General features: G+C 36.4%; 2 protein-coding genes and 1 pseudogene across 4 annotated transcripts; all 3 read right to left on the reverse strand.

Annotated features, from left to right (window-relative positions):
* Positions 1-821: 821 nt before the first annotated feature.
* On the reverse strand, positions 822-7,925 carry LOC103939525 (serine/threonine-protein kinase STY46). Of its 2 annotated transcripts, XM_048573722.1 has the most exons (16): positions 7,588-7,925; positions 7,078-7,192; positions 6,422-6,498; positions 6,142-6,261; positions 5,636-5,693; positions 4,467-4,577; positions 4,206-4,256; positions 3,821-3,996; positions 3,595-3,702; positions 3,129-3,202; positions 2,855-3,030; positions 2,630-2,725; positions 1,810-1,890; positions 1,675-1,728; positions 1,313-1,447; positions 822-1,225 (listed from the first exon to the last, which is right to left on the reverse strand). In XM_048573722.1, the coding sequence occupies exons 1-16, from the start codon at positions 7,791-7,793 to the stop codon at positions 1,154-1,156; spliced, it is 1,710 nt and encodes a 569-aa protein (XP_048429679.1). In that variant the 5' UTR covers positions 7,794-7,925; the 3' UTR covers positions 822-1,153. The 2 variants fall into 2 exon arrangements, with proteins under 2 accessions (XP_048429679.1, XP_048429680.1); XM_048573723.1 differs by lacking the exon at positions 4,206-4,256.
* An 11,791-nt stretch (positions 7,926-19,716) lies between these two features.
* On the reverse strand, positions 19,717-23,137 carry LOC103939545 (F-box/LRR-repeat protein 10-like). Of its 2 annotated transcripts, none has more exons than XM_048574235.1 (3): positions 22,851-23,136; positions 22,539-22,744; positions 19,717-19,869 (listed from the first exon to the last, which is right to left on the reverse strand). In XM_048574235.1, the coding sequence occupies exons 1-3, from the start codon at positions 23,025-23,027 to the stop codon at positions 19,851-19,853; spliced, it is 402 nt and encodes a 133-aa protein (XP_048430192.1). In that variant the 5' UTR covers positions 23,028-23,136; the 3' UTR covers positions 19,717-19,850. The 2 variants fall into 2 exon arrangements, with proteins under 2 accessions (XP_048430192.1, XP_048430191.1); XM_048574234.1 differs by lacking the exon at positions 19,717-19,869 and adding an exon at positions 22,077-22,399 and having other exon boundaries at positions 22,851-23,137.
* LOC125468184 lies at positions 19,902-21,985 on the reverse strand (annotated as a pseudogene).
* Positions 23,138-24,808: the final 1,671 nt, after the last annotated feature.

Consider the following 24,808-nt stretch of genomic DNA (forward strand, 5'->3'; position numbering starts at 1 on the left):
CTGTTTTTTGTACTAGTGTGTGTGATAGTAGCCAAAGACTAAACTACAATCGTAGCCGAGGGCTAAACTCATGTTCGAAGATCATCCACATAAAATCTTACATGTTTGGTTGTATCATACCAATGATGTCACATGAATTTTTGCAAAAGAAATATTTTTCCTGTACAGATTCAGATGATATGTGTTTGTAGAGAAAAAAAGGGGCATTTGTGGGTGCAAATATTAAGGCTTAAGCAATGAGCCACTATATTAATTTGGGAGTGTAGCAAGAATAAAAGAGCATGATTAAACACTTCCATGGAATATGGAACATGGAGAAATAAGGGGAAAGTGGAACTTGGAGCCCAAGTATTTTATGTCTTTAAAGCAACTAGAATCCCATGAGAACAACGAAGTTAAAAAAGGAAGTATCAGATAGCTTTACAATGTCTTGCAATTATTTTGAACAAAGACTAACTTGAGCGTCGGAGTGTTTTTTTGTAGGTCCCCTCCTCTCTCATTGATGGCGAGCGAAGATAGTGTCATGGACTTCTCATCACGGTTATAGGATTTACTTGTTGGAAAATTGGAGGATCTGAATTTTTCTACTCCAACAAGCTTTTAGTTGTTGATTGTTTGAGACGCAGTCCCAAATAGATACTAAATCACATTACATACAAGTGAAAATCTAAATCATTGTACATACAATTATAAATATATTCTAAAAAGCACTTCTAACTAAAAAGTACTAAATTTTCCTGCCAAAAGAGCTTTAAGTTAACAGTTTTTGCCAAAAGAGCTTTTAGTTAAATATTCCCAAATAGATTCTAAATCGTATTAAGTACAAGTGAAAATCTAAATCGTATTAAAGTAATGAAGTCACATAATAAGATATTGTCATTATTGTCCACTTTTGCATCGAAAGAAACTCACGACAACATTGTTGTCGTTAAACATCACAACAACATGTTCATCCAACCCATTACCATTACATTCGGAACTGCTGCTACGATATGAAAACGCAAAATAAATAAATAAATAAAAAGGCAGAATGGCTCTAACAAGTTAATGGTTGGACGTGGCACTGTACATGGTATGTGAAATGGTTGGGGAATTCCCCGCACTGCACTAATTCCTTTTGATAAGTAGAGTAATACACATATGCTTGCCTTGGTTAGTGATGACCCCGTCTCAGGACGGACAGAAATCCTCCCGATAATTTGTGTCGTTCCACTCCATCACCAACCTGTTCAATAAACTTGGTTTAGTAGTCACCTATGCTCATATTATTTTAATACATGTTTTGCCAAGTAACTGCAACCAGAATGTATACCTGTTCGGCTAATGCCTGCAGAATCTCTATGATTTCTGAGAAATCAGGTCTTGATGCTGGATCTTGCTGCCAGCATTTTTCGAGCAGCTCGGCAAGCTTGGGAGGAGTATTCTTTGGGATGGTCGGCCGTAAGCCCTGGAAAGACGGTAGGGAAACTTATACACAGTCCATCGTTTGAATAAAAGATGTACCACTCAAAGGGTTTATCATTTTTCTCCCTGGGCGGGCACTAAGCCAGTTACACAAGTGGTTTCAACTCCCAACGATTAATTAGTGATCAAGAAAACTAATCGTAGCTCAACAAGGGTAGAAGAATATGTCTCTGGTCACTAACTAAACAAAATTGTAGAATGATAGTGTACCTTTTGGGAAACTCCAACGGCTGCTTGTAACGGGGTCAAGTATTCATATGGAAGCTGCCGATTTAAACAGAAGAAATCATAAACAAGAGCAATAGTAAAAGAAATGATAAAATAAATGCTATCGACAAGCAATACCTTTCCAGTCAGTAACTCCCATAACACAACTCCAAAGCTAAAAATATCCGCCTTGTGATCATATGCCTTGTGTTCTATAACCTTCAATGGAAAACAACTGTTGTAAGGAAATGCCAACTAGAATTCATGTAATAGGAAAACAAAGACAGACTCATGGCGGAAATTTGAGCGACTTGCGAATAACCATTTTCTTAAACGTTGCTTTCATTTTCAAGCGCATTCTTCAATAGAAACTTAAAAAAATGATAATAATAATTATGTTATGATATAATAAAATGTGATGCGTAGGAAGGACATCCGAAGTTAGAAAGAGAGCTGTGCGAATGAGAAACCCTAGGGTACAACTCAGATTAGTCTAATACTCCATGCTGACTACTTAATTGATGACAAAGGTTGCCAATTGCTCATCATTAAGGTTTACCCGCACAGATGCCGATGGCGCACCAATTCCAGAAATTCAAACTTGATTTCTAATTGGCGAACATAACAGCGCCTATAAGATATGTATATGTATACACTAAATGCTGATGGAGTACTCTATTTCTTTTTAATATTAGGGAAAATTGAAACTATGTAGCCTAATAATCTCTCTCTCTCTCTCTCTCTATTGTTAGACTATCAATTAGGACCAAAAATTTAAACTTGATTTCTGATTGGTCAACATAACAGCTCCCTATAATATATGTATACCCTAAACCCTAACACCATCCTTCTCTTTGTGCATTTGTGCTAGTCTGTATATATATTCACACACAGATATAAAACTTAAATGATGAAATGAACGAAAACAATTCCAGAACTTTCAAGTGGAAGTACAGACCTCTGGAGCCATCCACCTATAAGTCCCAGTTTCTGCTGTCATTACTCCAGATTGAGATTTTACTCTAGCAACCCCGAAATCAGCAACCTTAACAACCTGTAAAGTGATGCATATATCAAAAAAGCTTTAGAAATGGTAGGTTAATGATCATTAAAGTATTAGCAGCTAAACTAGACAAAGAATTACTTTTCTAACTTTGATTAAAGTATCATGAGGGTCTCTTACTTCATTTTCATCCATCAAGAGATTGGCGGCTTTTAAATCCCTGTGGATTATGTTATTTTGATGCAAGTAGGTCATTCCTTTGGAAACATCAATTGCGACCTTGAGCAAGGATGGAAGCTTAAAAACTCCCTTTTGCTTATGCAAGTAGTCATACACACTTCCACCGGACATATATTCTGCCATACGACGAGAATAAATCTTAAAAAAGGGAACTAATAACTACCATTATTTGAAAATATCAAGTCATCAAAGTTACACAGTCATTGTAACTTACCTGTTACAATGCACAAACTTGGATGCTTGGTACACGCACCAATGAATTGTACAACATTCTTGTGTCGAACTTTCCTACAAGTTTCAGAAATCTTTTGTCAAATTAGAAGAGAAAAACATATTGTGGAAAGAAATTATAGTAGATTTAAACCACTTCCTCGTTTCCTTAAACAAGAAAAGAAAACTGTTAAGAGGACAACCAACATTTAAAAGAATGTTACATGACAAACACAAACATTTAAAAGAATACAAATCAAATTAAAAATATTTAGAAGATCAAGTGAGCATGCATTTCTTATGATTCCCAACAGTTGTAGAGACCACACCTATTCATGTCCCTAAAACATACCAGCCTAGTATCTCTCCGGGATTCAAAGTGCTGTATATAGCTCGCATGGCTATTGATTCAGGGAAAAGTCAAGTTCAATGTAAATGGTGCACAAGTAGGTTAATATAAATTGATATACCTCATAATGTAGACTTCCTGGGCAAAATCTTTCAGCATATCTGGATTTACACACTCGGGCTTGAGGACTTTAATGGCAACTTCTTGAGTACAATATGTACCTTTATATCTGATAAAAGATCCAAAGTCAACCGCCACTCAAAAGTGCATGCTTGGCTGGGAGGGAACAAAAAAAAAAGGAAAAAACCGATTCAAACAGTACAATTATCTTATAATTCAAAACTTACAAATCTCCACAGGACCCAGATGCAACTTTATTCCCAAACTTCAACTGTCTAGGATCAAGTTCCCATACATCAGTCCCATCATTAGGTATTTCCAGATGATCAGGTTCAGTTTTGATCACTACTTGATTGTGCTCGCTGCCAAAAGATGATGATCGATGAGTTGGCGACCACAGCCTCTGCACATACATACAAAGTTCAAATGAATTATGCATTCCTCATGAAATTGCATGTAGATCATGGGAAGGTAAAGGTTACAGTATAAGGAAAAGATACGCATGCACCTCAATTAAAATAAAATGAAAGAAACATTATACAGATGGGACATCACTCGTTGTAATCCTCCCTACTCAATCGAAAAAGAAATTAACTAGTAGAATAGAATCACCTCAATCTTTAAAACTTCCTTTTGTATTGCAATCTTAAGCTTCTCTGTTTCCTGTTTCAAGAACAAGTTGGCCAACGTAGTTTCTTATTGTAACTAAAATAAAAAACTGCTGCTTGCAGACTGTTTGGAAAAGCCTGAAGTTGTAATACTTCTTCGGTAAAACACTATTGAATCAAAATCATGTTTACCTTCTTAGGCAAACAAATGCTTTATTAAAAACCAAGCAATTGAATTGAATTGTCTAAAATTATGTGTACGTACCTCGTAACGCGATCCATCAACAACAAAGACATCCAAGGAGTAACCATCTAATGTGGAAAAAGCATGTGCTTCTTGGATGTTCAGCCCAACCTCCGCAAGCAAGGAAGTTAACTGCCAAATTTATCATGAGAGTGATGACCAGGAAGTATAAGAGGTACTGGTGTGTGAAGATATAATATTCAGAGAAAAACTATGTATTTCATGTGCGTGACCCTTATATAGAGGCTAAATCAAGTTGAAAATATGTGAATTTATGTTTTTACCAGTGTTTGAAAAAAAAAAAAAAAAAAAAAAAAGAGCCTTGAGGCGTGCCTATGTGGCTTTGGAGGCAAGGCGGGGATGAAAACGCCTCTGCCAACAGGAGTAGGCTTAAACTTACCTAGACGTGTTTGAGGCAAGCTTAGGTGGCTGAGGTGCTTGATTGGGTGTTCCCAGGACCCTTCAACAGTTAAAAATCTTGCTTGAAATTTCCTGGGGACCCCTCTAAGTTGAAGATTGGGCTTTGCCCATTGCCTCTATAAAAGAGGTGAGGCGGCGTCTTCACAAAGAAGAAGAGTTTTTTGTTTTTTTAATGACTTGGCGCCATTTTGGCTAGGTCTATAACCCCCAACATATCCCCCTTCTTCCCCATCCCAATGCCCGATTCTCCCATAACCATATTCATAGTTCACCCAATCCCCAATCCCCAATTCACCAATTCCCCAATTCCTCGAACCCTAAATTATCAATCCCAATCCCATATTTCAATTTTACCCCAATCTCATAATTCAATTTGTTTCAAAATTCTCCACACCACCAAAATTTGTTCAAAATTCAAGTGAGTTTTTTGGTATTCTAATCTCAATTTGGTCTTTGATTGCTTGTTTGATTGTTGATTAATTTGTTTATCAAAGTATTATATTTTTATAATATTAAAAACTTTGGTCATGTGAGGCTGTGCCTCAAGCCTCAAGGCTTTCGCCTAGGTGGAGCTATTCATGAAACTCCTCGCCTACGCCTTAGCCTTTTAAAACATTGGTTTTTACATTAGTAATTTGCGACATTTCCAAGCTCAAAGTGTGCTTGTCGCCATAAGCTTAGCTCACATAAGTCCACACACACACGTAGAGGTTCAAAAAATCTTATGATGATGACTTGGTTTTAATGTCAACTAAGAAATTGTCAAATACCTGACTGAGTAGTTTTGGCTTATCGTCTGTTGAGAAAGTGATTTCATGCGTTATGGGCCTACATCATTGTCCATCATGAATAAAACACATTAATATTCATCTGCAAGTGCAGTCACTTTGCTTCACTAGTGTAATTAGAAAGCATGAGCATAAAATATAGTTGATTTACCAATGGTCAGGTTCACTTAAAGTTTCAGTTATGAAAAATGAAAATAAAAGTTTAAGCATCGATAAGTACAGTTAATATAGCTAGCATGGATCACTGGTAACATGCAGCGCATCAAGCATGCAAAAAACTCCATTAACAGAACCCAATAGCAACTAAGTCCATGGCTAAGATCAAACTGGCCAACCAATTTAAAGGAAATATTTCCCAGACCCTTTCATAAACCAAGTTTAAATGGGAAAGTGAAAATATTGTAGTCAAAACTCATGAGCCAAACTAAAGTCTTTCAGAAAGAGAGATGCAGTAAAAACATATTTACTCGAGACAAATAGCTATTTACCAAGTAAACTGAGTTCTGGCATGTACAGCATGTTCAGCATCATGATCTTCAGATTTATTTGCCTCAAGTGCAAGGGCTTCGAGGTTAGGAGATGAGCCAAACGCTGGAGGGGGATGTATACTGATATTTGAAAAACCAGCTGGAGTTGTCAGTAATGTTTGACAGTGCAGTAGGATGACAGAAAAGAAGGTAAACACCTTTTATTCACAGACTATATGCGTTAAATCTTGAAGCTACATTAAAAATTTGGATACACTTTTAGGAAACTAAATAAGATTACCTTTGTCTGTTAGATATGTTTGAACTTTGGGCAGCATCTTTACCCGGATCTGTATTCATATCTGCGATAGAATGAACCTACACGATATTGTGATTCCCAGAATGTATGAGGTAATGGAGCAAAGTTTAGGAAGATGATGAATGGGCATAAATGTCTGTACAACTAATTTATATAAAGAACTAGAAGAAAAAAGGAAGAAATTATTAGGGAAGTTCCATCAGGAGATGAAACTTAAGACTTTGTTTGAATTTGGATTTTTCAACTGTTCATTTAATCATTTACTCAAGGATAACCACTAAGAAACTAAGCTGCACGGAGAAACCAATTCCAAATAGAACCCTTCAAGGAGAAATCATTCTTAAGGTTTTAAGGTCGTTAAACGAGCACTCCTTAGCACAACACTAACAACTTCGAATGTGACATGATGAACATTCCATGAGTCAGGTAGTGTAGTCACAAGTGGGGCCTGGTCCAAATCCGATTTCTAAGCTTAATCAAGAAAAGATCTCACAAAATCTGCGGTGACATTAACGATGCACCAGCCACAGAAATGACAAGATAAACAGGCTAGCACTCAAGCATCAATGGCAACAAAATCTTTTACAATCGACGCAGCAGTAGGTCAGATATGTAGTCGATCATCTAGATCATCTAACCTGTACAAGGCGGACTTCGATCGCTGGTCTATGAGCAGGATCATGAGCCAAATGCAGTAATCTTTTGTGCATAAGCACATCTTCTGCCCTCTCTACATTCACATCCAACGCATACCTATAAAATACGCGAGTACAATCAAATGCCTCAACTCATCAAAGAGCTGTTTGTGATTCTACAAAATAGTAAACCGCGAGTAGTGAAGCGATTACCAGTAGAATAATGTGTTTGAGGATTGCTAAATCTGCTTTATTTTGTACTGTTTGGATCAATAGAAAAATACGTAATAACGTAGCAGAAAATGAAAGTAAAATTCCAGATACAAATTTCCATATGCAAGATTCAGAAACAAATTTTCAAAAAGCAGATTCGAAATCAGCAAAAAAAATCTTAATAAAAATAATGATAAGAAATTAATGCTAGTAAGAGTAATATATATACATGCATATATAATATATAAAAATAAATAATTCAAGAAACAAATCAAGACAAATATTGGGAGTAAAAGGTACCGAGTGGGGAGGCGATTGAAGTGAGCCCAAAGCTCGTCGTCGAAGCCAGGGCAAATAGCTTCGTCGTTTTTGGAGTCCTTGAGGCGGCGGAGGACCTCATTGTAAACCCCGAGCTTCTGCCTCTGCTGGCGAGACTGAGCCGGAGAAGATGACGAGTTGTTCAGCGCTCTACTCCTGCAGCTCTCGCTGTTGTCCTCCATCACCATTGGCGGCGAGCGCGACGGAATTGAGTAAACGGAGGAAGAAAAAAATGGCGGAGAGAGAAAGTGAGAGGGAGGATCGTCGGTTGGTTTTTTTCTTTTTACGTGAAACGACGAACAGCTGGGTTTATATGCGGAGGATTTCAGAGTGAGGGTCCAAACTGAAAACTTAAATAATAATATAAATAAATAAATTACAACAACAATGAAATTAAAATTAAATTTTTATACGGCGTAGTGCGCACCGTTGGCGTGTGAAATTGATTAATTAACAATTTAATTAATCTTGAAATGTCATGTGAAGTTACACACATTTTTTTTTTTCAATTTGTCATATCATCGAAAATTTTAAGCGATTTTGTCATATCAACTTTTCAAAATTATTAATTCGCCATCTCACACTAACACCGTTAAGCTTTTCATCCAAAATAAGTCATGTGTCTCACACATGACTTGTGCTCTGGGTTATTTCAGACTTTTGACCTCCTTTTCACAAGTTCTTCATTTCTCTTTTGTACAAATCTTTAAATTTTGGTTAGTTAAAAAACATGGTTTGGTAGTTGCAAGCTTTGAGAAATCAACATGGTCAATCATGTCCAAACGTGGTTATTAATCATGGCCATCCCTTTCATTTCATTGCTACATATCAAAAATGTTAGTCCATTGTCTCATCATGTTCAAATTCAAAGCACTATATAAGAAATGAGAAAATATTACTTTCAGTTCACAACATTTACAATTGATTTCCTTCAAATTTTACGGTTTTCAAAGAAAACTTAACAGAGTTAGGGTGATATGACAGATTAACGGATATTGAGGTGTTGAAATGCCCAAAACAACCCTAAACAAAGTCATGACTTATTTTGAATGGAAAACATAACGGAGCTAGAGTAACATGATAAATTAATTAATTATTTCAGAAAATTGTTATGACAAAACGCTTAATATTTTAGTTCATATGATAAATTGTAAAAAGTGAATAAGTACTTGTGGCATAAAAAAAATTCCATTGATTAATTAACATGAGAAAAGATTTCATGAGATGTCACTCCATCAATTGCAGTGTGCCTTCAACTAGCATAAGTTAATAACGGACTAGATTAGATTATGGTTTGGATTCGTTACAATACGAAAGTGACGATGAGACTGGTAACTGGTGAAGGTTTTACCCATACATACTCGTGTCTTATTTGTATTTTATTTTAACGTTTCTTTCCATTGGAATGAAGTACTCTGTGTTTTTGCATATTGTAATTGCTTGAACATGTAATTTTGTATATTGTGCTTTCCAAAAATAAAAGTACCAATCTCACAAAAAAACTAATTTCGTATACATTAGGGTAGCAAATTGGCACTTCTCTTTTAAGCTATATGCGCTCCAAATTTGAATTTTTTACGGTAAAGGCACTAGCCTTATGGTATAATAGTATATTTGAATAAACGATTGTGATTCACAATTTGATAACATATCAGGTATGGAAAGAAATTGTTACTATGATTTCTATCTTGACTACCGGTGTTGATTAACTGTGGGGCATGTCTAAATTTATGGGTTGCAATGTTTAAGATTTGTACATGGACCCTATTGAGTTTTTAAAGTGATACTTTTATGGATTTAGTAGACTTCTATTTTTATGGATGAGTTTTCATAAAATTCCGTAGACTTTTAATTGTATAATTTTGTGGAAAAGAAGGGTGTTAAATGACTTTTGCAAAATTCTAAGAGTTCAATGATGGAATATTTTATAATTATGTGGATTTGTCATGGATTTTTAATTACCAATCTATTAATAAGCATTATTATTTTTTTACTTTTCATTATTGAACTGGTAATCATAACCATGACAAAGTAAGTTGGTTGTGGCAACAATAGTGATGAAAGTTTCACGTGGTGATTGTCGAGATAATGGTAGTAAAGTTGGTGTTTCTAGTGTTGTGATAATAGCAGGGGTGGTGATTGTGATAGCGGGGTGATGTTCGGGTGGTGGAGAACTAAGGATGGGGTGGTAATGATGGTGATAAAGGTGGCGGTCATGGTGATGGTGGTGTTGGTGGTGGTGGTGGTTAGATCGAGTAGGGTTGGTGATAATATCCATGACAACAATGGTGGTTGTGGTGGTGTCGGTAGGGATGAAGAAAGTCACGGTAAGGTGGTGGAAGTGGTGTTAATGATAGTCATTGCATTATGTGACTTGTGTAGACTCTCAAAAAGTCATAATTGACTTTTGTTAACTTCTTAAAAGTCTTCATTCAATGCATGGTGACTTTTGTTAACTTCTTAAAGATCTATATTGAATACACTTGAATTTAAAACCAAACAAAGTTCATCAAACTCCATATATAATAGAAAAATGCTAAGGAGATTCTCTCAAAGTGGGAGTCTCCATGAATTACCCGTCACCTCACAGTTTAACGTTAATTATGTGTCAACGTTATTGTAAAAAACATAAGTTGACAAATAGTAGATGAAGAGCCCCATTTTGAGAGAGTTGCTTAGCATTTCTCCCCCTAATTAATTCTATGTATCTGTGACGCCAAAGCCACCTTCTCCTAGCCAATGAGACGTCTCCGAATTCCCTCCCTCTCCACTTACATTTTCTCACAATTACCAAAGGTCCAAAAGGAAGACACAAAGTAGCATATTCGGAGGCGCCCACTGACTTTGATAAGCTTGTGGCACAAAGACAATTCTACCCCTCATTCACTTTTTAGTTTTTCATATTGGTCCCTCCTGTACAATAAACATGGCCCATCAAGAAGAGAGACGGCCTAAGTATTGTCTCCAAATTGTTTGGAGGAAGGGTGGACCACAAGACATGCACTGAGGGTTATAAGTGTAATTTCGCGTTGAAAATTAGAAAGCAGTTGGGTTTAAACTTAAAGAATTCATGAGAAGAACGTGAGGGGCATAGCCGCAGAGGTGACTCCATCTCTTACTTTATACCAAGAATCTAAGTCACCATGATCAACGGTTTGCTTTTGGGATCCTTGCCACTGGGCTTAAGATGGGCCGCTTGATCAACGATTTGACACCATGTCCGTCTTTCTGTTCCCTTCGATATATATAATTTATCGCCTTCTTAGTATAAACGTCTAGACACACGACTGATCGAGTGACAAATTGTGATTTGCAAAGCTAGACGATGCATACCAGCCAACAATGAGTTTTCATGATAATTTTGCAACAAGTAGGCTAGCCCAAGGTTCGGAATTAAAATCTAAAGTTCATCTTGTTGACGTGTACATGATTACTAGCCAAGGTTTTTTTTTTTTTTTTTTTCCCCATCGACTATACAACATGATGCCACCACCGATTGTATTTTTTACGTAGTAAGGAAAGAAAGTTTGGAGAAGAGAAAGAATGTAATTTATTTACCATTACTCATTTATCTTCGGCGAGTAAATTCCCTATCATCGATTATGTACATAACTATATAGTGCTCAACAGCTTGCATTATATATTAATATATAATGTTTGATCCACCATTTGTAATGAATTTTGCATACATATTTTATGACAGTGTAATACATGTGTGCGTCGGACGTGTAGAATAAAATTTAAACCGTGAAATGAAATATTTGTGTAGTACATGGAGGTTGGGCTACTATTGTCTGTAAAAGACAAAAACACCGTGTGTAGTACAAGTCTTTGGTTTAGTAGCACGTTGATCAAGTTCAGGGTGGTTATTTTAACAACCCAAGTTGATAAGCATGCAAATCGTGGATTAATTAGAGTTGAAATAGAATATTAATTCAATCAAATGACAAGGAAAATAATGTAATTGTTTGCTATTTATCATTATATTATGGCGCCAACATGTTGATAATTTCAGTGTTTTCAGTAGCTGTTGCATGGAAATACATGTAACATGACTTGATGATTAGAATAAAAAAATAATTACGTTTTTAAATTAAGATAATACTGAAAAATTAAAAATATTATCCAGCCTAAGTAGGATTAGTTCAAGATTAAACAATCACGTTGGATGAGGAAAACAGGCATCGTACAACCAGGTGGCGCCTGGGAAAGACACGTACAAGTTGCTGACCTGCAGGACCGGACAGAGGATTCGCATCCTCCATGGGAATAAACTGCCCTCAAGAGTTCGTGTTTGGTAGATCCAGCAGCGTGGAATGTGAAGTGTACTAACGACGTGGAGGGAGAGTTGGGCAAAGTGGAAAAGTGGCCCTTCAGTGCAACGAAGGGGCAAAAAGGAGGGAAATTTTGGATGAGGATCGAGTGGAGTGCCAGCGAAGCGGCAAGCGGTCGGCGAGGGAATAGAAAGGTGGGAATTGGGAACAAGTAACGGTGCGAGACTTCTCCGAGTCCAAATTCCAACACTCCAAGCCATGTTTTATAGGATAAATATATATAAAATCTTATCCAGATTTTCAGCTTTTTTTTTTTTTTTTTTTTTTTTTGCAAGTTTGGTGGTTGTCTATAATATTTTGGTTGATTTTGGAGGTTTGATGTGGAGGGCAGAATGGGAAACGAAATGTAAATGTGCTTTCTTTGTTTCAAATAATAAAAAATTACTGCTAGTGTCGGTTGTGAATGAGCTACAAACTATTAAGAATAAGATTATATTGACCAGGTCACATGTAGTGTCGGTCAATGATGAACTATAAACTGTTAAGAATAAGATTATATTGATCAGGTCACATGTAGTGTCGATCATGGATGAACTATAAACTGTTAAGAATAAGATTATATTGATCAGATCACATGTATATCAACAGTTATAATAAATCATAGTAAACGGCCTGGTGAAAATGTGGTAGAATATAATAGATAGAGTACCTTAGGCTTCAACAAAAAATTGAAAAACAAATATAATAGAGTAGGTAAAACGATCATGCATGACTGATGCTAGTCTAGCTTATAAACTAACTAGACTCATCAATGAGCAAGCAACAACATTCAAGGGAAAGAGGCATATACTTCTATATCTTGAGAATATTTCCCTAGTGTCTATCAATGACTATGATAGTGTAACGCAATTATGCACTACCGATGTTAATATAGTTTATAAACTAAATTCATTAATAAGACACATTACTATGTAATGAGGATATTCCCTAATCAAGTGATGGTTATTCTTCAAATCTAGTGTTTCACATCGTCCAACTAGCTTCGAATATTGAGCCTGCATAATACAAAGTTTTGTTTCCAAACAAGTACATTAGTAACATTACCACTCGAAGCACCTACATTACCACATTAAATACAAAACCTCGAGTGAGATAAACTACTACTTCACGGTACATACTTTTGTCCATATATTGGGTCTTCGTATTTGAGGCTCACGACTTAGCCCATGATAAATATAGAAGGAAACCCCTAATTCTATAAAAGGGATTCTTCACCCTCACTTTAAGGGGGGCAAAGGATGACAAATATGGCAAGAGAGCAAACCCTAGCCTCTATGGCCTCTATGTACATTGTAACATTCATTGACATAATGAAACCAAATCGACACCAGTGTGGAAGTAGCCCCAACTTGATGTAAACTACAATATATCTTCGTGTTCTTGTGCGTTTGTGTGATTTATGGTCAAATTTACGTTGGTCCAAGATCAATTCAATTTTGTACATCAACACATACATTGACAATCGAAGCACCCGTGCTATCCGACATTCGAATTGTTACTCGAGTCGAGCATCGAAGGAAACCATTAAAGTGTTGAGCGAGTAACTAAGAGAGTACTACAGGAAAAACGAGCAATAATCACAAAATCATAGTAACTCTTGATTGCTATTGCTAGAGTAACAATAGTGTCATAATAAGAAAATAAAGTGATAAAATGTGGTGACACGATACGCAGTTTTTGACATTTTACCAATGTTCTCTCGTTAATAATATTATTGTTACTCCAACAACAACAAAAAGTTACTATTTCTCTTTAACCATTTCTCTCTTTTTCTTGGTGGATTGTTTTCTCCATACAAAAGGGTTGAATAAATCAGGAACAAAAAAATAAAAAGGGGTTGGTTAGTGGTTCCAAAATGTCCCTGAAGGAGCTGTCCAGCGCTAACCTAGCTAACAAGTTAAAAGATATGATCAAAACAACCATTGTACGTCACTGAGACATCTTGACTCGTATTCAAAGTATGAGTGCATTTCTAGGGTTCTTCTAGTATGTATGCATTGTACGCTAAAATTGGTATTCGGGAGAATTCAGATAGTATATTCAATATATCGTTTATCGGGTAGGGATAGGCACAATTTGGTTTTGGTCGATTTTGAATGAAACCAAAACTGAAACCGATTTTTTTGACGGTGCGGTTCAGTGTGGTTTTGGAGAAACTTTTACTTGTGACCGGAACACAGGTGATAAACCACCTGTTTTTATACAAGTGGTGAAAAATTATATTTTTTAAGTTATTAACTTTTAATATACATATGCCATCATTTGTATAATGACACGTGATATACCATCCCGTGTTCCGATCACACCAAAAAATCTCTCGTGGTTTTGAGGCTTTGATCGAAATGGAACCAAACTATTTGGTTGTGGTTCAGTTCGGTTTCAAATGGTTTTGATTTTAGTTTAAAACCATTTGGAAACTAAATGTTTTATGCCATTAATACAACACAATAAAAAAATTTCATGATCACAGTGCTAAAATTCAGCTTGAAATAGAGTTTAACATCAAAATGCCTTATGGCATTAGTTTAAGTACAACCTAATTGGAAAAGCTAAGTCTACCATACTAAAACTAAAGTTCATACAAACATCAACATCAAATGCCTTATGACACTAGTAGTACAAGCGGGCCAAAAAAAAAAAAAAAAAAAAAAAAAATGGTGATTCAACAAAAAAAGTTTTGGTGCTTCAAGTCACTACTTTGCATCGTTCAATCCTTTATCTATCCCTTTCCTTTTGGACGCTTACTCTTCAAAGGTTGAGGAGGCCTTCGAGCTTGTGACTAGCTTGAGAAGGCGATACTTGGGAAGACCTTAGACCTAACCGGTGGATTAGAAGCTATTGAACCTTGTGAACTGGAAGCCTGAGGTTGCCTTGGAGCTTGATGTTATGGTTGTGAATAAAGAGTAAAAGAGGCAATACTTAAATTTAAATTGGCCTAACTCTACAGAATAAGAATACATAAATAATAAAAATTACATTAGTTGTTATAAAATTTAAAAAGCCTACAAAAATAACAAATAAATAAATAAAAAATAAAACCTACAACATAAACTACCTAATATTGGTATTAAATTATATACTAATTTAATTTTGGCTCTGCGGTTCGTTTTTGTACGATTTTAGATGTTCAAAACTAAAGCCAAACTGTTTTTCCAGGTTGAGGTTTAGTTTCAAACGGAAACAATTTTCAAAATCATCAAAATTGAATTGTTTGGCATGGGTTAGTTTGGTTTGTGTTTCGATTTATTTTTCAGCATTTCTATTCCTCTTTACATGTCCATCTCAACTGCCCATTTTTTTAGGTATGGTATTTCATCAGATGTTTTAGAGTACTCCTCATCAAATATTCTAGTAAGGTAAGTACTTATATTTATCTATACATATATTAATAAAATTATTATTACTATTCTGAACTTCACCATGAAAAGAATGAAGCGTTTGAACCCAAAACGCAATAGGTTGAAAAAAATCAGAACAATTCACCACTTGCTCCATGATATGATCTTTTATTATGTAAGCTCCCAAAGATAATACATTTATATTCTCCAAGTATTGGAAAACATTTGGAAACAAAAGAGAAGCTAGATAAAACATAACAAAAACTCAGAGAACATATACTAATTCTGTGACAAATTATCTTCTTATTATATTGTTGCAGAACTAAATTAAAAGGGCTGGCACATTCAATGAACCTAGACAACTTTTTGATTGTTCATTGAATGGGGACATATTTCCTCTTGGTAGCAAACGCTTCCATCGGTGATGATTGATTTATCCTTACTAGCCTCCATGCACGTGCGTGAGCGTGTGTAAAAAATATTTTTTGAATCATGTCATGCTATGCGGGATTTATATATTTTAAATATATTTATTAATGTAGATAGAATTGAATAATAAATACATTTAATAAAAGCGATTTTTAACTAATTAAAGCAGCTGAATCCATGTTAATAAAAGCGGTCTTTCAATTTTCATCTACATTTTATTAAATTTACATTAAGATTAGAATATCTAATAAAAAACTGATTGTTAGCCCATTGTGAGGCTAAAACCACTTCATTCCTTTAGGATAGATAACGTTGTTTGTTAAAAAAAAAAAAAACCATTTGATAACTAATTGAATCACATTATTATGCATATGCAAGAGACTTTTTATAACTGGTACTACGCACCTCTTGACACACCCCGACCGAGATCAAGGCATGCTGGCCGTCACGTGGAAGTGACCTAACCATGTGCACAGTGCGGAAGCTAAATAAAATAATAATAATAAAAGTACGAATAAATAAAATCCAGCTTTACACAAAGTAATAACATACATGTGCAAGCATAAGTGTGAAAACAAAGTTCAGAGTATGAAGGCCTAATGCAGTCCAGAAGACACAACAATCCGTAAACACACCCACAGGTGGTCCTACACGGGTGATAATCTTCCAGGTATGCCGGGAAATCCTCTGGGGAGCCACCAAGAATGCTAGCCAACTAGAACCTGGAGGGGCGCAAAACAAAAGTGTGAGTGGGCAAAAACAAAGCTTTTCAAAAACCATTTCAAAAACAAGATTCTATCCCCTAGCCATAAAACCTGTATACTTCCCAGAAAACATAATATACATATATATAATCATGCTCGGAAAAAATGTGCCATGTCAAATGTCTCTAAATAGAATGCAAGTGCTCAGGAATAACAAAACAATGCCATGTAAACTGTCAGCCGGAGTCACCTAACGTGACATGTACGGCTGAAACTAGAGCTCAAATCTCTATCTCACTAACTATACCTGCACACGAGTCGGAACCACCTAAAGTGGTCTGTACGACAGGACTGGGTGTAATATAGGTACGCTCAAGTGCTACGATCACGTGAAGGCTAGGCGACGAATCGTGGGTCACCTACGAGTCGGATATGACAGGACTGTGCACCTAACTTGGATCCAAGATAAGCGTGTGGTGCGGGAGGTGAACATCACGTGAAGGACTGTGCCCAACTCTGGGCGGGAGCACTAACACCGGGGGTGCAGGTTATGAGCTCTCTATGCATCTCAAGTCACGACTGAACATAAACGTAAATCATAACTTACCTAGCACTTACCTGTGCGTTCGCAGCACCAAACATATATATATATATATATATATATATATATATATATATATACACACACGACTAATAATGCGTAAATAATGGCAAACAATAAGCATGGCATATAAACGTATAACGTTTCAATTTCACTTCCTGGGAAAAGTATAAGTATATAGGTATATACGGAAAACCAAAAGCCCACTCACTGGGATAGATCTCACCTATATGCGAAACAACTATAAAAACGTTAATTTTAAAGCACATAACCAACCTTATGAAGTAACTTCTCATACAATGCTCAAATGGGGTGTATGAATACACCAATGTGATCTACTCAACCTCAGGAACATCCCCATATTTTTAGAAAAAATTTCCACCGTCGCACGCGCCCCCATGCGCAGGCCAAGGCACAGCCCCATACGCCGGCCACGCGCGGGCACGTGCCTGGCACGCTGACGGCGTCAGTTAACGCCGTTAGGAATATTCCATTAACTTTAACGGATTTCGTTGACGCCGTTAGGAATATTCCGTCCAAACTGACGGAATATTCCGTCGTCTTCTCCGGCGAAGCTCCGGCGTCGTCGCCGGCGCCGAAAAATCTTGAAAATTTTAAAACTTCGTATCTTCTTCGTTTTTCAACCAAATTTCACCAAATTGGTACCAAAATGAAGCTTACAACGAGAGGAACAAATCTATACCACTTTCAAGCACTAAAATCCACGGAATCTCGCCGGGAAAACTCCACCCAACTCCGGCCAACCTTGTAACTCATGATCCCGACATCCAAAACCTTCAAACGAACCACCCCGAGCCTACTAAGGACCTCACCAAGCTTCCTACAAGCTTGAAATTCCCAAAAACACAAGAATTAACGTGTGCATGAACAGTGACAAAATCGGGGTATCCCCGAGTTCGACGTGAAAACGAAGGTATCCTTACCTGAAATGGGTATGGTTGGACTCCTACGGACCTCAGGAACATGAATATGCACTTTGTTTTCTCGATCTGTGAAGGTTTGGAGGGTTTTGGGGTATGTCCGTACAAATGGGATGGGAAATGGGGGAGAGAAAGGGCTCGGGACAGGGTGCAGGGCAGGGAAAGGGTGAAGGAAATATGGGAGAGTGTGTGTGTGTGGTCCACAACCTGCCAACAACAAACCAAAAACAACCACACAACCAAAAATCATACTAGGGGCAAAATCGTCATTTCACCCTTACGGTTCGAAAATTCTAGAACGGGCTGTCACACCTCTTAAGTGTTTAAAAATTGAGAAATAATATTTAATAAACAACTGGTGCACAAGGCATTTTTTGAATCGCAATGCGCTACGCGTGACTTAGACATATTAAATGTATTTATGTGCGTGAATTGCTTTAAAAATTTTTTATTTCGTTATTTTCTTTTTTTTTTATCACTGGCGCTACGCGCCTCTTAAGATGTTTTGAACACAACATTCATGATTTTTCTTATTTTTTATTATATTTTTCTTCCCCATCACGTGGGCACCATCAACTTTATCATTTGTTTATTTATTTATTTTTTTTCTCTCTTCCCTTTCATTTTTTTATTCTTTTCTCTCTTCCCATTTATATTTATATTATATTTTATGATGACCAAAATACCAACTTACCCTTGCATGATTTGATATATTATTTTGGGCAAGTTTTGAATTTTTTTTGGCTAAGGGGCAGTTTGGTCCCATTTTTTTGTCAAAGCCGGTGACACTATATATTATATTTTATGATGACTAAATTACCAACTTACCCTTGCATGATTTGATATATTATTTTGGGCATGTGTAATGCATTTTATTTGATGCTAAAATAAGTATCAAAGAGTGTCGTCCTGTTTGTTATATACAATAATTGTGTGCAAAATTTCTTATGTGTTTAATCAAGAAATATTGCCACTTAGTACTACAGTCTAATTGTATTATTCTTCATTTGTAAGTGAGAGATCTTAATTAGGTTTGATTCTTGCCAAAAGTAAATTTGAACCACATTAGTGCTAGTCCATTATAAGGTTAAGCTCACCTCCTCCCCTTAGTGTAAAAATGTTTGAATTTTTCATCAATAATGATGTTCTTACAACTTTGGAGTGTCATCTCAGATTCTTAGGTCTCTGTGTTTGATTGTAGATGATTTCAAGACTTTTATGCATTCTTTTGATTATTCTTGGGCCTATCATGCTCTCAAATCCACCAACTCGGTGGCAACTAGTTTGCCTCTACTAGCACAAGCTCATGGTAGGAAAAAAGAAAAAAAAAAACCCTGGAAAAGATCAAAGTATCTCAAAGAAAAACCCTAAGATTCACAAGTGTTATTCCCATGCATTTATGTAGCTCAAAACACAATCAGTTAGAAGAATTTGTAGGCAGTGAGACTTGTTACTGAGAAGGGAAGAAAAGGGATCCGAAAAGTTTGAAATGTCTGCACAACTCCTGTCCGATGTACCTTTTACACAACATTTTCCCACACAAAATGTACACTCACCTTTTTCGTAAATTAAAGAAGCTACTTTACTACTAGTAGGAGAACATGTTACACTCATGTTTCTTGGTTTTATATGCCACAAAAATTATCAGGTCATTTGATAACTATTTTATTTTTACTTTTAGTTTTAATTTTTGTGTTAAGAGACAAAACTACACCTGGGAGAAAGAATATAGAAGAGTGCAAGAAGGATTGTGGGAGAGGTATAAAAGAAATGTATCAGTACAAATAATGAAAATATAAATAGTTTACATTATTTCACTTTCAAGATTATGTCTTCGTTCATTCTTCTTATTGTTTCCCTCCCTCCCTCGAACCATCTTTCTTCATCCCTCATTTCCTTCATATGCTTTCTTCATATCTAAAGCACAATTGTAAAAACAAAAATAAAAATAATTATCAAACAAGCTCTAAAGTTTAAACTTTGGTGTAGATCATACAGCACCTAGTAAAACACTAATCAATAAACCATGATACATTTTGGAAATGGTGCATTGTCCCAATGAATTCCTCTTCATCCCACTGCGTTTCAAGTTCAAATCCTCACCACTCCCCTTAATCGAGTTTAGAGTACTAAATCGTTTGTCATGAAAAACGATGATACATTCTATAGTTTCAACAGAATTACCATTATAAACAATAACATGATGGAACTAAGTGTCCGATCACTCCACTGCCTCTGCGTTCACCATATCTTCATCAACATAATCATCTTCTGCAAGCCACTGTTCAAGCTCGTCCATCTCATCAAAGTCATGCACGTAAACATCATCGGCAGTATCCCCTTGCTCAACTCCCAGCTCCTCACCATGGCACGATACATGCAAGAACGGTCTACTTGGAGCCAAAGCATCTACCACATCTCTATTTACACTACCCGTAACTCCCAACCATCTCAGCCTTGGAAAATATGGTTTCCTCAACCACTGAAAGGAAAGTGGAGTAATCCCACCACAATTAAACAGATCCAACAACCTTAAGCAGTTACCATGCCACCTCTCCTGGTCAACTTGCATAGATGCTAATGCCATTACTGAAGTGTCACCTATGAGTGGACATTGCCGCATGCGCAGTTCAAGTAGCGGAATCCTACTCTTTGCCAGTAATAAAACTGCATTATCGGAGATAAGGAAGATTGGACAAGTCTAATTCTTGCAACTCCAACTTGGAAGAGCCATCAAATAGAGCAGAGACACATTTATCCGTAAGTTTCTTGCATCCTCTAACAGACAATGAAATTAGTGAACTTATAACCACTGGTCTCAAATATGATAATCCCACATCACTAATATCAGAGCCATCTAGCAACAATGTCTTTACTTTTGGAAGAGTGCTTATGGCTCGGAGGGATTCATCCCCGAGGTTTCTGCAATCTCTCAAATCCAAAACTTCCAGATCCTTGTTAGATGCCGAACTAGTCGCTGCAAGGTTGGTTAAAAGAGTGCATCGCCTCAAGCTAACATGCGTTAAAGAAAGGGAAGTTGCAGAAATGTCATGAAAAACCAAATCGGTTAACTGAGTCCCATGAGACACCCTAAGCTTATATAATTTGGAGCAAGAATGCAGGATCGTTTTGAAACCTGTGTCTGTAACACGACAGAAGCCACTGAGAAATATGCTTTCCATGTTTTTACACTTGTCGGCTAATAAGAGGAGCCCAAGATCATCTACTCTTCTAAAATAGGTAATAACATACTCCTGCCTCCTAACCAATGAGAGATGCTTCAACTTCCCATGCTGATTAATCTGTTGAAGGCCAGAGTTTGTAAGGTCAAATGAAACTCTTGGTTCTATGAGGGGTGCATCTCTAAGATCCAAATGGGTGAGGGAGAGGAGACCTTTAGAAATCGTTCCAAACATAGCATCAGTTATATAGTCAACTGAAAGGTACAATTTGTGAATGTTTGGCAATATTGAAGCTGAATACGGTTTGATGACTGATGGGATTCAAAATTTGGGCAAAGTAGTTCAGTCACCATTAATGATGAAATGTAGCCAATCTTGAGACATGTGAGCTTATCCGACGCCAAAGCCCAAACTTGAGCGAAGTTATGATGGAGATAGATTGATGATACATTAAGCATCCAGATCAGTGCCTACCAAATATAATCAAACAGAGATTAGACGAATAAACCTAAACAATTATGATGTACCAGTACGGCAGTAACACAAATGTGCTTTATCGGTACATTGCAATTAATGGAACTAAAGCATCTAATGTCAAAATGCAAACAAGACTGCTACCAACCAGTTAATCATCAGTCAGATGACTGAAGAGGAATCTATCCGTACTAACAAACTCGCCATTCGCAACAACCAATCAGTTATGAAGTTAGCATCTTCCACAGAGATTCAAATGGCAAAATGTTTACTCAAATCCTTGTTGTTAAACATTTGCTTATTAAGTAAACATAAATATTAAGCATCTAATGTCAAGAGTCAAGATGCAAACAAGACTGCTACCGAACATTTAATTATTCAGCTGAGGAGGAACCTAACCGATTAACAAACTCAACATTTTGATAGGATAATGCTAGGGAGACCAAATTTTTTAAACCAAATGATGTGTCACCAATAATAAACAAGCACATTAATCGACACTTAATTAATCATCCAATCATCTACAACAACCACATCATTTGGTTTAAAAAATTTAGTCTCCCTAGCATTACCCTTTTCGATAACCCATCAGTTATAAAGTTGGCGTCTTTTGTAGATTCAAAAGGCAACATCTTTCCTCAAATACTTCTCATTAAACATTTGATTGTTATGTAATCATCGTTTAATTGCGTCTTACTTCTAAGTGAATGCAACCACTGAGCAACTCTTCTAAATCGGAAATATGAATGGCCCGCCCTCTCCTTTCGGCAACTGACCCCAAGCACAGAGACCTGAAGGGAAATTTCATAATCCCCAAAATCCAATAACAACAACACCCTTTTCACATTCCATAATTCAAAAAATCACCAGCAATCAATACTTTTGAGTTAATAAGCAGCACATCTTAACAGAAGTCGAAAACAAACCAACCTCAGATCCTTGCACCGACCTCCAATTTCCGAAAGCAATTTGCCGCTAAAATCCGTGCAATTGAGCATACAGAGCTCCTCTAGCGACGGTTGAAGCAGAACCTGAATGGTGGAATCATCGAGCCGGCCGCAGTTGACCTTCACGCTCTTCAGCCACGGGTTCGGGACTAGCAGGGGCCTCAGCAACTCCATGGAAGGCGCGATTTCCTGAAAACCCAAATAAAAAAGTACCAAAAATTTTAGAAAAAATTGCAAAAAGTTACCAAATTTCAAATTTTGAGGAAACCCAGAAGTGAAAAGTTGGAGGAATTACGAGGATGTGAAAGGAGGGGATGAAGGAGAGGATGTGGGAGGCGCAGGCTTTGAAGGCGGTGGAGGTGGATGCGACGGAGCAGAAAGAGGTGACGTCGAGCTTTGTCATGATGGTGGCCAGTAGGGCCGAGGGTAGGCTCCCGATTGAGCTGCTGCTTTCGCTCGTCTCCCCCGCCATTTTTGCTTCTTCTGAGACTTCTTCTTCGTCAATTTTATGAGATCACTGTTTTGGTTGTTTACCGTTTGACGACACCGCAACTGCAAAGTCTGCATCTTGATGCCAATCGAACGGCGCTATTATTACTTTAGATCAAATTACGAGGTAATTTGGAATTTGGGTTTTGGTTTTTACTTGGCCCAAAATAAATACAAAGCCCAAAGTCCAAGCCCTTATTGGAGTGTTAATTATTTGTTAATTAAAAGCGATATCAGAGGATGAGAGATTTGAACTCACAATATCGGCCGCAAAAGAAAATGTATTAACTAATTGAACTACAAAACTCTTTCTCTTATAAGAGTTTTGATACACGATATTCTACTTAAATTAATTTAAATTGCGGGTTAAGAAGTTCGAACATGAATGCAAGAAAGGGAACTCACTCATGTAATCAATTTAGATATGGCTAATATGCAACCTTTATCAAGCGTTAAAGAATCGGTGACGATCTCTCTAAATTAGCTCCTAACCAAAATATAAGGAGAAATTGGAAAAATTCATCTCCAATTACATTCCAATTATGCTGCTAGGATAACAAACCTGTAGGAGCTCCTGAATTTAGAGGACGAGAAACAAGCTCCTAATATTAATTATTATAATTTTAATACAATATTAAATAAAAAAAATTCTTTCTATTGGTCACAATTACACGACTCCCTAATTTTGAGAGTGTGATTGGACTTGAATTTTTTAGGGAACTTTTAAAATAATTTTTTTTTATTTTTAGTTAAAATTTGACTTAAAAGTAGGGAGCAAGATTGAAAATGCTCTTAGCTACTAATATGGTGAATTTTGATGTATTTGGAAGAGGTAAGCTTGAGAAGACACATTTTCTCATCACATTAAGTAATTATATTTATTTTTCCATAATTATTGTGCATTATATCAGTATTACTTTATGCTTTTTAAAAGGAAAATTTTATTTGAATTCATACAGTATCTTTCTATACTTAACTTTAAATGTGAATTATCTTTCTTGCCCTATTGCATACATGATAAGATTAACAATTAAACTAAAATTTATCAATAAACCCACACCCAATAATTAAACCCTAGTTTCACGCAATGTTTATCCTACGTTCATTTTAGCTACAATCCTAAGAGCTCTTATACATAAACAAGTTTTTTTTTTTTTATCAATGGATGGTGATTTTGAAGTTCTGAATCCTCCAACTAAGGTATGAATTGATTTATGCAATTTTTTTTTTGTTTGATTTCAATTATTTTAGAGTTGAGAATATGAGTTTTTAAGTTTCAATCACAACCATCAGCATTGAAAGTTGAAAAGATGAGTTATTGTGTTTTGCTGTGTAAATGGTGGCAAAGCCTCCCCTGCCAATTTGGTTTCCTCGAATCCACTCCATCACCATGGTTGAAAATCTAGAGCTAACCTAAAGAAACAAGGGTTTGCTACCCCTTACCTTAGATCATGGAATAACTGAAAATTGGTTCATTAGGAGGCAGCAGGTACCACAACACAAACAAATCAGCTAGCAACAATAGCGATGGGAGCCATAGTGAGGTACGCAACAGCTCCAGCAATGGGGTACATCATCTTAAGAAATTATGTTAATTTCTACACAAAATAATGTTGTACTACATCAATAGCGACGTAATACTGTATTACATTAATGAAAGAATGCCATACGACTTTATGCTTATGCAATTTGGGATTAATGAGATATTAGTTCTTTAATAAAAATTATTCAATTGGAATTTTATTTTTTAAATGGGTGTAAAGA

This window comes from the organism of the source record quoted next, unplaced genomic scaffold (assembly GCF_019419815.1).
Source record: "Pyrus x bretschneideri cultivar Hongxiangsu unplaced genomic scaffold, Pyrus_bretschneideri_v1 Contig7, whole genome shotgun sequence".
Lineage (NCBI taxonomy): Eukaryota > Viridiplantae > Streptophyta > Magnoliopsida > Rosales > Rosaceae > Pyrus > Pyrus x bretschneideri.

Excerpts from the sequence above, each read along its gene's own strand:
- LOC103939525 (XM_048573722.1), bottom strand. The coding sequence starts at position 7,793 with ATGGTGATGGAGGACAACAGCGAGAGCTGCAGGAGTAGAGCGCTGAAC. Across the intron at positions 7,193-7,587 it reads TTCAATCGCCTCCCCACTCG|GTATGCGTTGGATGTGAATG; the intron begins GTACCTTTTACT and ends CGTATTTTATAG. Across the intron at positions 1,448-1,674 it reads CCGTTGGAGTTTCCCAAAAG|GGCTTACGGCCGACCATCCC; the intron begins GTACACTATCAT and ends CCGTCTTTCCAG.
- LOC103939545 (XM_048574234.1), bottom strand. The coding sequence starts at position 23,027 with ATGGCGGGGGAGACGAGCGAAAGCAGCAGCTCAATCGGGAGCCTACCC. Across the intron at positions 22,745-22,850 it reads TCCCCTCCTTTCACATCCTC|GAAATCGCGCCTTCCATGGA; the intron begins GTAATTCCTCCA and ends TTGGGTTTTCAG. Across the intron at positions 22,400-22,538 it reads GGTCGGTGCAAGGATCTGAG|GTCTCTGTGCTTGGGGTCAG; the intron begins GTTGGTTTGTTT and ends ATTTCCCTTCAG.